The 13,674-nt window shown below is 38.1% G+C and overlaps 1 protein-coding gene across 1 annotated transcript in view; it reads right to left on the bottom strand.

The window, feature by feature from the left end:
* ARHGAP42 (Rho GTPase activating protein 42) overlaps positions 1-13,674 on the bottom strand; it is a 279,145-nt gene that overhangs the window by 54,374 nt on the left and 211,097 nt on the right. Inside the window, exons 7-8 of the mRNA XM_021062699.1 lie at positions 8,127-8,231; positions 5,753-5,882 (exon numbers count right to left, since the gene is read on the bottom strand). Coding sequence (XP_020918358.1) covers positions 5,753-5,882; positions 8,127-8,231 — 235 coding nt within the window. The remainder of the gene's footprint in view (positions 1-5,752; positions 5,883-8,126; positions 8,232-13,674) is intronic.

The following is a 13,674-nucleotide window of genomic DNA, read 5'->3' as shown; positions in this document are numbered from 1 at the left end:
ATATGGAAGTTCCCTGGCAAGGGGTCAAATCGGAGCTACAGTTGAGGCCTATACCACAGCTAGAGCAACACCAGATGTGAGCTGCATTTGCGACCTACACTGCAGCTTGCACAAATGAGGGATCCTTAACCCACTGAGCAAGGTCAGAGATTGAACCTGCATTCTCATAGAGACTATGCTGGATCCTTAGCCTACTGAGCCACAGGAACCCTGTTGACTAATACATTGTTAATCCTTAGAACAAGGCCAGACATATAGCTGTTCCTCAGTAAAGACTTGGAAAATGAATGAAGAAATGAATCACTCGTTTCCCTAAGCTTTTACTGAACATGGAGTTATTTCCTATGACCAACTAATCTGAAAAAAGAGAATTCAAATTACTTCTTTTTTTTAAAATCTTCTTTTTTTTTTTTTCTTCGTCTTTTTGGGCTGCACCCATGGCATATAGAGGTTCGCAGGCTAGGGGTCAAATCAGAGTTATAGCCGCTGGCCTATACCACAGCCACATGATGCTAGATCTGAGCCACATCTGCAATCAACACCACAGCTTCCGGCAATGCCGATCCCTTAACCCACTGAGCAAAGCCAGGGATCGAATCTGCATCCTCATGGACACTAATCAGATTTGTTTCCACTGAGCCACGACAGGAACTCCCAAATTACTTTGTAAAATGAAAAAAATTTCTACTGTTTTTATGTTCAGCCCTTTCCCACAGTGCACTATTTTGTCATCCACTGTTCTTCTTAAGGACTGGATGATGCTGCTCCACCAGGGCAAAGAGATGCACCCTGAGTTCATTTTTTTCATGACCGAAATAGACAGCTTTCCCACAGGGACTCCAATTACCCTGTGCCCAGATGCCCTAGTGGGCTGAGTGAGTTGAACACAGAGCTGGTTTCCTTTGCTTCTCCCTGTAGGGCTGCATCCTGCTTTACACCTGGATCACTCTAAAACAATTATGTGCAATGTTACTGCTGGCTTGGTTTTCTAACCATATATCCCAAAGCAAGAAATTGAATTGCAAAAAACGCACCTCTTGAGAAAAGAATTTCAAGAGCCCTTTGAGTTTTTCCTCTATAATAATAGTGCCCTTGGTGTCATGTTTAGCTTTAATACTTAAACCCTCCAGATTTAAAAATTATAGGGTGCAGCTATATATTTTGTAATGACAGAGGATTATCACAATTAACTTCAATTCTGTTTTGGGACCATTTCACACTCTAATGCTTAATAATACTTGTTGATAATTTTGTTACATGTGGTGTAAAATACTTAAAGGCTTAGAGCTGATTACTGGAAAGTGGCTGGATAGAAATCTTTACAGTGACTTGACTACTTAGGAAGCGAGTTATGAAGCAATATTAGCTATATTTTTTAAAGCGAGCTGTAGCAACAGCCTGATGACATTTTAGACCCAAGATGGTTTTTTTTTAAATTTTCTTTCCTGCCTCCATCTTAAGTTCAGAACCTCATGCATTTAATCTTCAAGTATGTTGCACACACTTGCTGCTTTCTTTAAAGTTGCCTGGCACGAGGCCAGGGCAGATGTTCTTGGGCAAGCAATTCTCAAGTTGCTAAAAAAAGTCTGGGAAAATAAAATTTATTATAGCTCTAACGTTGCAAAATAAAACAAGTTTAATTATTTTACTGAGTAATCATCTGAGGTTGCTGAGATGATTTCTGTGGAAAAGGAGAGAATTAACATTCACTAAATACCTACTAAGTGCCAACATTTTATCTGGGAACTTTTAAAGTCAGACATTGTAAAGAACATTTTACATAAAAGAAAATCAAGCCTAAGAGCTGCAGATGGTGCTACTTTTTTCATCAACAGTGCATGTTCCCTAAGTAGTGCAGCAGAAACAAATCCAACTAGTATCCCTAAGTAGTGCAGCAGAAACAAATCCAACTAGCATGAGAATGCAGGTTTGATCCCTGGCCTCACTCAGTGGGTTAAGGATCTGGCGTAGCCATGAGCTGTGGTGTAGGTCACATACATTCTTGGATTCCATTGCTGTGTCTGTGGCCATCAGTTGTAGCTCCAATTCGACCCCTACCCTGGGAACTCCAAGTGCAGTGGGTGTGCCCGCCCGCCCAAAAAAAAGCCATGCAATTGGAGTTGCTTTTTTTAGAATGAAATTTCTTAAGAGTTGTAGTTATTAAATGAGATAAATATAAATTGCATAGCACAGTAAGGGCTCCTGGAAGTATAGCAGTATTACTACATATCCCTATTGATAAGAGACATTTTACACAATTTTTGCAACGTTATTATGAGATCGATATAAATATCCCTCTTTTATAAATGAGGACGTTGACCTAAGAAAGCTGCTTACCCAATCACCCATAAGAGGTGGCACAGAACCGCCACATGAGGTCTGACTCTGGATCCCATGCTCTTCATGGTTAAACCAAAGTCTACTAGAATGCAATTTAATGTATGCCTCATCCCATGAGGAACATAAAAACCATGTATCCAGATCAAGAGAAGCACTGTGTCTAAACAGCAATACTCTGCTACCATCCTGTCACATCGATCTTCATTCATCACTTAATTTTCAGCTCTGATATTTACTATTGACCATTGGTTGCTAATTGTGTTTGTCTTGTGCCTTCCCCTACAGAATAAACAGCCCAAAGTCATATTCTTCACCTCATTTCCATGCCCCACAGGACTTACTCAGTGATGGCAAGGGCACAACGGTATGTCTTAGGGAACGGGTCAGATTTTCTTAATATAAATGCTTTCAAAGATTCCAAGCAGAAAGGGGCCTTGAATACTTGTCCCTCATAGAAAAATAATTCCAACAACATACAAATCCATTCATTTCCCTTTTTAAATCCCTAGGCAAGGGGAAGAGGGGAGGGTGGTATGTGGAAATGAAAGGGGGGGGATTATAGTGGGGCATAAGAACACTTTGGAAGGTGAAGACTATGTTTACTCTGTTGATAGTGGTAATGGTTTCACAGACACATACATATGGCACCATTTATCAAATTGTGCATTTTAAATATATGGAATTTATGGCATGCCAAGTGTACCTCATGAAAGCCATAAAAATAACACAGGCCGATACAGAGAAAAATGGTAATGGAAACTGTCATGGGATCAGGAAGGCAAAATTGGAAGAGAGGATGCTAAAAATAGAGGAATCTAACTGGGAGAGCCTGGAATGTCATGCTCAGCCAGGGGCCATCGCAAGATGCATAACCAAGTAAGCTCTGCACAGGGAGCTGCTGGAAGCTCTTGGAGAATGGATGGAGGCCAAACAAGCCTGGAGAGGAAAAGAGAACAGATAGGCCTTTGTAAGACTGTGAAGGTGGAGAGAAGGTGTGGGTTCAAAGGTTATCAAGGAGATAAAATGGACAGACCTGGTCCCAGGCTACAGAGAGACCCTAGAGTTAAAGATTTGCCTTAGTTTTGTAGCCTAAGAGTAGATATTAGCATTTACATATTCACTTCTTTAGGCCACACCTGTAGCATGTGGAAGTTCCCAGGCCAGGGATCCAACCCATGCCTCAGCAAGACCCAGCAGCCACAGTGACAATGCCAGATCCTTAACCCATTGTGGCGCAGTGGGAACTCCTAAATGTTATCATTTAGAGAGACAGGAGCCCTCAGAGAAAAGGTCTGTGCCACAAAGAGCTTTATGACCAGTTCAGACAAATCCATAGGAGCAGACAGGTTATCTCAGAACCAAAGATACCAACATCAGATAGGTGCATAAAGCACTGCCTTTTGTCCACCCATCCCACCTCCACATTATAAAAGGGCCTTTGCCTGTAGTGTGATCCAAATGTCCAACAGCTGGGGAATGGGAAGCAAACCACAGCACCAGCCAATAGATGGACGGCCAGGTAGCCATTGGACAGGGCCTATGTGAAGATCATGTACACAGGCATTTTGCTAGGTAATCTAAAGCTTTTTCATTCAGAACGAGATGTTGTATACGCACAAAGATTTTAGCAACTGTGTTAACACCGGGCTGTGGGGAGGTGGGGGGAAGGGGACCTCAAGAAATAAAATACAATTGAGTTAACAATGAATAAAAATCTTTAGGTAAGAGGATGGCACCTCCTCTATCAAATGCAGATTTGAACAGACCTCATTATCAACAAATTCCTCCGCTCAGCAAAACGTGAGCTCCTCTCTGAGTACCCTGACACTGAGGCTCTCAAATCTGAAATATTATTCAGTGTTCAGAAATTTCCTGGGAGTTCCCATTGTGGCTCAGCAGTAACTAACCCAACCAGTATCCATGAGGATGTGGGCTCAATCCCTGGCCTTGCCCAGTGGGTTAAGGATCTAGCATTGCTATAGCTATGGCATAGGCTGGCAGCTGCAGCTCACATTCAACCCCTGGCCTGGGAACTTCCATATGCCACAAGTGTGGCCCTAAAAAGACTAAAAAAAAATTTTTTTCTTCCTGAGAGTCCTGAGTCACATCCACATATTCTGTATATACGGTCTTTAAAAAAAAAAAAAAAAATGAAATTGTGGTAAAAGCTATTTATGACACTCTAATTATAGAATAGACAGGCAGGTCACTAGATATACCATCTTATCATCTTAAAACATCAGACTAGGCAAGGTGGACAATTATGAGAGAAAAAAATCCTGGAATCAGACCTCCTGAGCCAGCAGCACTCTACCACTAGTCTAGGTGGTAATAAATGTTTGCCAAGTCTGTTGGAACAAATTGTGATCTGCTTGTATTCTGTTAAGCAACAAGTGAGCATCACCTGGTCATGTCAAATATAAAATGTTTTGGCATTTGAGTGATCATGTTGCATTAAGTCAAAAAACTTCCAGAGTCAACCCAATATCTATGGCTTCCCTATTTCAAACCCTTTAGTATCTTCTAACCAAAACAAATACCTATTGTCTACGGACAGCACAACTTAGAGCAGTGCTCTTCCACGTGGTCTGTGAGTCCCATATCTGAGGAAAAAGTACAGAAAGTGGGAATAAGCCTTTCAAAACTTTTACAGCAATTTGAGATCAGTGGAAAATCCAGACACACGTTTTTGTGTTTGATAAAGACATGGGTTCACGATGCACTGGAAATAAAAACAACAGTTCCTGCATCACAAACAGTAAGAGAGTGTTTTAGGGCACTCTGGTTTGAAACAGACAATTTGGTCAGACTGGTTCCACTTAATGATAAGAAAGGACCCTAGTTACACAAGATTGAATGGCTTTTTATTAATTTTTGTGAGAAAAAAACTTTTTTAGTGTGTGAGGCAATTATAATCGTGCTCTGTTGGGTTGGATGCTTACTTCCTAACATGAGGAGTAAAGAGTGCCAATCTGACATAATTGCCACTTTCACTCCTGAAAACCGACCGAGCACGGAATTAAATGAAATAATGCTGCTGGAGGGGAAAACTCTGATCATAGTCACCAAGATGATTCATCCTGATAAAGGCTTTGATTTTTAGCTCTCCATGACACTTTAAAGCGAGATTAGGTATCACAATGAAACTAACACTGAATTCATGTTACTGTATTACCAGTGAAAGTTCTAAGTTCCGAGTTCAATAATCTATCAACTTAGAGAACCTGATGGTGAAACGTAGAAAAATGTTCACACTTTGGTGGTGGTACTTGGCAGAACAGACTAAAAACAATAAAGCTGTCATGAAGTTCAGTCTTCCTACTTGAAGGAAAAACAACAACAACAACAACTCACATCTCTCAGAAACAGAATGTTAATTACAAGGACACGAATTTATGTCTTTACAACTCACGTTTCTCCTGGACATAAAGGTAGCCTTCCATTGTCCACTGGCTAGGTGGTCTGTAATCTTGATTGGCAGATTTCATCCTTTGCATCAACCGCTCTACCTCTTGTCGAGTACTTTCAAAATTATTCCTTGTCTTAAGCAAAGAAAAACAACAATTTCGTTCACTGTTTTCTACTAGTTTTGAGGAACTTCCAGCCTAAAGTTTCAAAATTGCAAATGGTTTAAAGGATAAGCTTGATTCTTTCAGGACAATTCATTCTATCAACAACCCTCTATGTTGAATTATATGGTCTAATTTTGAATTGCTCTAGTAAAACTTTTTCTGAATGACCTTCTCTGTGTTTCTCTTTGAATCTGTGTATGTGTGAGTATATGTGAGTGTGTGTGTGTGATCCTATTTCCCACTCTAACATTACCTATATTAATTAAATAGTTTTATTTATTTATTTATTTATTTATTTATTGGTCTTTTTGTCTTTTTAGGGCTGCAGCCACGGCATATTGAGGTTCCCAGGCTAGGGGTTGAATTGGAGCGGCAGCTTGCTGGCCTACACCACAGCCACAGCAACGCAGGATCTGAGCTGCATCTGTAACTACACCACAGCTCCTGGCAACACTGGATCCCTAACCCATTGAGTGAGGCCAGGGGTCAAACTCATGGTCCTCATGGATACTAGTCAGATTCATTTCCACTGAGCCATGATGGGAACTCCTAAACAGAGTTTTAAATTCCATAATACCCCAAGCTTAAAAAATAAAAAAAAAAAGGCATACAGGGACTTCATTTCTTTTGGGGGTTAAAATAAATTCACATACTTTTGATATATAGCTGATCACTTTTATTTCAGACATGTTTTCAAAGAAATGTCCCTTAGCTTTGTTTCTAGAAATTCTAACATAGTCATCAAGGGGTCAATGGAAAAATTAACTCAAAAAATGAATAGGTTTCCAAATTCTAACTTCTAATGTAAGACATCACTTACTCTTACCATACCAAGTTTACTTAAGGGAAGATATAGAAAGCATTAAGGCTTTCCTCTATCAAAATCAATTTTGCATTCAGGCCATATTATCTCAATAATATACATTTGCAAACATAAAAGTCGTCATCATCATCCAACTCTAAGATACATCATCCAACTCTAAGTTAAAAATAAAAATAATAAAAGATCTGAATCTCAAAGTAAGTCAGGAAAGTTTTCTTAATTTCTACTTTTGCTACTTTTCCCTTTTAAACATAAGGATCGGAATTTTCTTCCAATATCTTACCTGTCTCCTATTCTCAAATCCCAGGAATCTTACTATAACTGCACTTAATATGGAAATAAATCATAAAAATACTTTGGATTTTATAATTTTCCCTTTTAATATTTACTGAAAGAGCCCAGATGCATTCCATATTGAAAAACAATCATGTGAAATTGATTCTGTTGAAAAATCTAGGTTAAATAAAGAGCTAAACTCAGGACACAAGCAGAATAAACTCAATTACATATTTCTCCTGGGACACTCCAACTCCAGAGTTCAATTTGCTGAAATTCTCCACAATGGCCAGAATCAGGTACGCAGTGACAGGCATACTTTTTATAGAAAACTTTTACAAATTAGTTTAGCTATAGAGTACCAGATAGTTAGGGTTTCTGAAATAACTTTTCATTTAATACAAAACCCACAACAATTAGGATTGTGCTGTCATATTTGATAATGCAAAAATGGGATGGCTGACTTTTTTTTTTAAGTGTGACTGGTGCTCAGCATCTATAAATCAGAATTTGTGTAACTAAGCAATCAGACATTAATATGATTGATTAGACAACTTTATATTAAAAAAAAAAACCCTAAAAGAAATAGATAGGATGTTTGTAAGTAATTCTTCCTTCAGCTTTAAAGTGGCTATTATGAAGGCTTCAAGATAACACTTAAATTTATTTTTAGAAAATAGTTGATATAAGCTATATTATATACAACTTCAATGAGGAAAAGGGACAGAGTGTGAAAGTCCACCTGTTCGTTTCACAAATGTACAACGCTGCCATCTTGGAAAATACATCTTGCCTAAGGTTACCCAGTGAAATAATAAGAACATTAGACAAAGGCAAAATCTTCCTAGATATCCGCATCTCAGATATCTTTATTTTTCTGAAATCTGCTAGTATATATTTTATCTCACATAAGATTAGCTCTTTCCTGGTATTAATTCAACCAGCAATTAGAAAAAAATTAATAAATTTAGTAAGCCGCTTTTCTAAATGAGTGAGGTTTTACTTGACTTAAATAAGGTTTTGACAGACTCCAAGGTTTGGCGTGGTTCTAACTCAGTTGCCCTGTGAGCATCAGATTCACTAAGAGGAGAGAGTGAGAACAGGTATAGTCTTACATTTTGCAAGTTGAACTGCAGCTGTTGTTTGTATGGTGCAAATTCCTGGGCGAGTTCATATCCCTCATGGTAAAAAGTAAATAAACCCTGAAGGAAGGACAAGAGCTGCAAAAATAAAGAGATAAAAAAGAAACCATGAAAATGTGTTTGTTAAAATATGATGATCATCAAATATAATACATTAGAAAAATTACATTTCATTTTAACTCCTCAAGCTAATACATTTTGAATCTCCTTCACTAAGTAGCCACTAGAATCATGGATGTGAAAGAGAAGCCATGGGAGATGATTTTTATTTCCTTATTGGTAGACGGTGATTTACTTTTTAAGTCTTATCATGGACAGCTGTCATGTTGTCTACTTTAATCTTCAAACGCATTGATGAAATATCCAGGAGAGAACATTAAAAGGGGATAAAGACTAAGGCAACACAGGTCCTACCCTAGAAGGGGTTCTAACCAAAACAGGGAGACAAAACATGGGCAGGTGTGAGGAAGACTAAACCAGTAAATTAGAGATAAAAAGTACCCAAGAGAAGGAATAAGGAGCTGGACAGGTGAAATTAAAGAAGACACCACAAGGTGGCAGTACGACTCTGGGAATGAAACACAACATTTAAGCAGGCTATGGGAAGAATGCAAAGCAGAGAGAAGAGGTGAGCAAATACATGGAGCTAGACACAGATCTTTCATATGAGAGTCGGGGGGAAATCTTTAGAAAAGCACAATTTCTATGATCCTAGCCTTCTAATCCCAAATTCATATGCACTTATTCATGATGTTTTCATTTGTAAAGTCAGCACTCTCCAAAGAGTTAAGGGACACAGTTGTTTACATGAAATGTTATAACTGAAAAATAATTTATTCAGTTTTTTTCATTTAATTCACTGGGATTTAATTCCATAGACATGTCCACCAGTTTGATCTCTTCTACAACTTCTTCCTACAGTAAAGTTAGAAAATATTTTTGAGAAGTGGCTAATGTTCTTCTGGTTTAAAGAGCACAGTATGTCTATAAACTATTATTTTAAATTAAGGAAGAAACACAATTTGAAACCATCTTCATATGGGAATAACACTCCATAATTTCCTGTTTGGGGAAGAAGGAGAATTCAGCTAAGCCATCAACTGGTTATGATTGCCAACAGATAATTACTGGTTCTAACTGAAAACAATGACCTAATGGTTTTCTTCCTATGACAAGTCAGCTTCTTACAAAATTATATTCATTTGGGGAGGCAAAAACTATCAAATTGGTTTTATTATATTTTAAAGAATTTCCTTCTCTTGCTCCACAATTGCTGATAATGTGGCATAATGTACTGTGTGCAAATTTTAGACTGATTTTAAATTCCCAATTTTACATCAACTGATAGTTATTGTCAAAACTAAATATTCGATAGTGTATGCTTTACTAAAAAAGGATGCTCTTTTTGTTAAATTATCCAATAATTTAAGATATACAGTCTACATATGTTGTGGCCCAATTAAAAAGAACTACATCTTAAAGTAGGATTAAAAATACTTTTAACTGGGAGTTCCTATTGTGGCTCAGTGGTAATGAACCCAACTAGTACCCATGAGAACACGGGTTTGATCCCTGGCCTCCCTCGATCTGGCAGTGCCGTGAGCTGTGGTGGAGGTCGCAGACATGGCTTGGATCCGGTGTTGCTGTGGCTGTGATGTAGGCCAGCAGCTGTAGCTCTGATTCAACTCCTAGCCTGGGAACTTCCACATGCTGAAGATGCGGCCCCTAAAAGACAAAATAAATAAACATACTTTTAATTAACTAAGGCTTGGATATGTAGATTTAGAGACTTCCAGAGACAAAATAAGAAAATACTTCTGAAATACTTAGGCTATAGTAGCCTTCTAAATATCTTAATAATAGATTAGGAAGTTGTTATAAGGAATGCTGTTTCAGGTTTCAATGTTTTTAATTAGTTCACAATTAAACTGTCTTATTCGGAACTGGACACCGTACGTAAGAAGCAGATATTATTCTAATATCATGCTAATTTTAAAGAATTCAACTGACAAAGAAGATGCCTTAAGAATATCTGCAATAAACATTCCTATAAAATACCCAATTCCCTAAGATCCATCTCCTGTTGGCGATTTCTAATAGAATTGAGATTTCCTTAGTAGCAAACAAATGCTTCAATCTCACAGTGCATGCTGAGCACCCACCAAGGAAAGCTTGACTCTCTGGGAGGTACAGGAGAATCACATACAAAGAACTACACAGCCTTTACTTTTGATCCACATCTACTTTGGAAGCGACATTTGAGAAAGTTTAACAAAGACAACAGGTATGAAGTCAACCGCCTCTAGATGGTAGCAAAGGTAAATGTTTTTTAGGTTTGAATAGATATAAAGTTCACTTTATCCTCAATAAATTCCATGATGCTATATTAAGGGAACTTAATAGGATGGCCTGAAAACCTTTAAGAACTGCATTTCTCCCATGTCTCATTGTTCACTATGCCTGAGTGGGTGAAGCAGTGTGAAAAAGACTACTATTTCAGGAGCTCCCATTGTGGTTCAGCAGGGTAAGAACCTGACCTAGTCTCTGAGATAATGCAGGTTCAATCCCTGACCTTGCTCAGTGGATGAAGGATCCAGAGTTGCCACAAGCTGCAGTGTAGGTCGCAGACACAATTTGGATGGATCTGGCATTCCTGTGGCTGTGGCTTAGGTGGGCAGCTGCAGCTTGGATGCCACCCCTAGTCTGGGAACTTCCATATGCCACAGGTGTGGAGTTAAATTTTTTTTTTAATTTTAATTTTTTTCTTTTAATTTTTAAAAAATTTAAAAAAGACTACTATCTCAGCTTACCTTAAAGTAAACCGGACTTTTAAAATGATAATAACAATAATGACAGTAACTCCAAGCTACGAGGTAGACAGATTAGGTTTTAATATTTTAAAAAAGTCACTTTTATCATCAGGAAAAACTCATACAGCACATTATTATCCCCAAGTGTTTTAGAAGCAAATGACTGCCGCTCCAACAACTTGACCACTTGCTAAAAACTGTTACTGCATTTATAAATAATCATTTAGCAAAACCCATGATAAGTCAGCAAAGGAAATGATATTCATAATTTCAAAGCCCATTTTTCTTTTCTTTTTGGGGCCACATATGCATCATATGAATGTTCCCAGGCAAGGGGTCAAAGTGGAGCTTTATGTAGCCTCTGGCCATAGTCAAAGTCACAGCAATGCGGGATCCGAGCCGTGGCTGCAACCTACACAGCACCTCACAGCATTGTAGGATCCTTGACCCACAGAGTGGGGCCAGGAATTGAACCTGCGTCCTCATGGATACCAGTTGGGTTCATTCCTACTGAGCCATAACGGGAACTCCAATTTCCCAGCCCATTACTCACCAGGTATCAAGCCTTAAGGGCCCACAGTTCCCAGTGATACTCTGAGTGGCAGAAAAAAAGTAAAAAAAGATGTCGGGGATGCGTGAAGCAATGTGGACTAATTCCAGTCAATTCTAGATGACCATTGCCCAAACTGAGCAGAATAACTGCCGTGACAGTGGAACAAGGGTAGACATATAAATCAATGGAAGTGAATTGAGAGTCTAGAAATAAACCCAGACATCTAGCTCAACTTATTTTCAACAATGGTGCCAAGGCCATATAGTGGGTAAAGAATAGTCTTTTCAGCAAAGGATTCTTGGGCCATTCAATAGCCACAGAGTTGGACACCCACTTCACACCACAGACAAAAACTAACTAAAATTGGGTGAAGTGAATGGTCTGTGTATTACATCCCAATAAGGCTGTTTTTCTAAAAAATAAAAACAAACATTCTCATACACAGAGCACTGCAGTGCACTAAAAGAGATCAAAATCTTACCGCGCCATCGACATTTGGCCACTGCAATCTCTTAAGAAGATTGAAAACGGAGGGCAGAGGCAAACCATCAATTTTCTTCCTGTACAAGTATCCAGCCTCTGCATTAATCCTGTCCTCTCTGCTATTCTCTACTTGGAGGAAACTTAGATAAACATCTTAGAGGATAGCTTCAGAGTGACTACAGCGTGCTTTAAGTCTAATGCAGGGATGTTCAGAACGTTTATTGAGTGAGAATGGAAAAGTACCAAAGTCTAATCCAAATAAATGAGAAAACTGAAGGGAAAAAAAAAGAGAGAGAGAGAGAGAGAGAGAGCACGTGCCAAGGATGGGAAGCCTGAGGAGACAACTTTTAAAAGAGAGTGATGGAAGAACAAATGAATGAAAGAACAGAGAAGTAAAAATTCAATGAATTTAAAAAGCCAAAGGTTTTTGTAGTCAGGCCTACATACTGCCTCAGCAGTGAAGATTCACTGGAGTTCCTGAAGGTGAATTTCTAAGATTTCAAGGGGACAGAATTCAGATGAAGTGGCCAGAGGTAAACTTCCATGGTAAAAGAACAAAAGCAATGAAGAACAGTCAGTGTCTCTTTTCAACTAAAGAGGAGCCAAGAAGGTAATATGGCCATTGATGTGTTAAGTCCAGCAGAAGCTACATTGAGGCCAGGCCTTTACAGGATGGATTTCTAAAGTGAACTACAAGGGCATGAGTCAGCCAAACAGAGTGAATTCATTTTTCTTACTTTCCCAAGATCCTGTTCACTATCTGCTATTGCAAATTTCAGGTTTTCAATAACAGTACCTGTAACTAAATCCAAGGACCAATACAGTTTTTATTTAAAGATATACGACCTGAGGAGAGCTTTTATTGTTTCATTTTTATAGAACAGTTGCACTTAGATTTTCAGTAAGATAGAAATTTAACCTTTAATCCCACAGTACTTTTTTTAAATGACATTGTCTTATTTTCTCACTTTAATTTACCCTAAATTAGATGTTCTATATTAAGGCTAACCAGTCATATTGAAAAAGAACCCAAAAGGTTTAACTTTCAAGACCTCAAGGTTTATATACAATCTGACAGACTTTTTTTTTTTTTTAACCTAGCAAGTAGTTGTTGTTCAGTCTCAAAATTATTCAAACTTTTTTAGAGACGCCAAAAGCATTTTATAGTACACTTCATGACATAATAAGCTAAAGAGCTAAAGCATGGATGACTGCATACGCATAACTGAACCACTTTGCTGTACACATGAAATTAACACAACACTGAAAATTAACTATACTCCAATATAAAAAGGCACTAAATCATATTAACTAAATTACCTGCAATTTTCTTCAGAAAATGATTTAAAATCAAATTTGGCAGGCTAAGGGAAGAGTATCAAAAGCAATGTGTTTTAGTTTAAATTTAATAGTTTATTTTCCTTTTCATATGAATTTTAAACATCATACAGAAAGACTAAAATGAAGTTTAAAAAAATACTCTAATAGGAAAATGTTCCTCCAGAATTAAGATGTGTCTTTTGAAGCATGTTATACTTAAAAATGTGCTTTTGAAAAGGCTGTATCTGGCTTTGAAGCCACACTAATAAATGATGTGTGAGTACTATTTTCCTATCTAGCCCACGCCAGCTGAGAAGGTACTGATGTTAACGATGAACCAGACACTTACGCTGTG

The sequence above is a fragment of the Sus scrofa genome, chromosome 9, assembly GCF_000003025.6.
Source record: "Sus scrofa isolate TJ Tabasco breed Duroc chromosome 9, Sscrofa11.1, whole genome shotgun sequence".
In the NCBI taxonomy this organism is placed as follows: domain Eukaryota; kingdom Metazoa; phylum Chordata; class Mammalia; order Artiodactyla; family Suidae; genus Sus; species Sus scrofa.
Note: the sequence above shows the minus strand (reverse complement) of the source record. Positions and strands in the feature narration are given on the sequence as shown.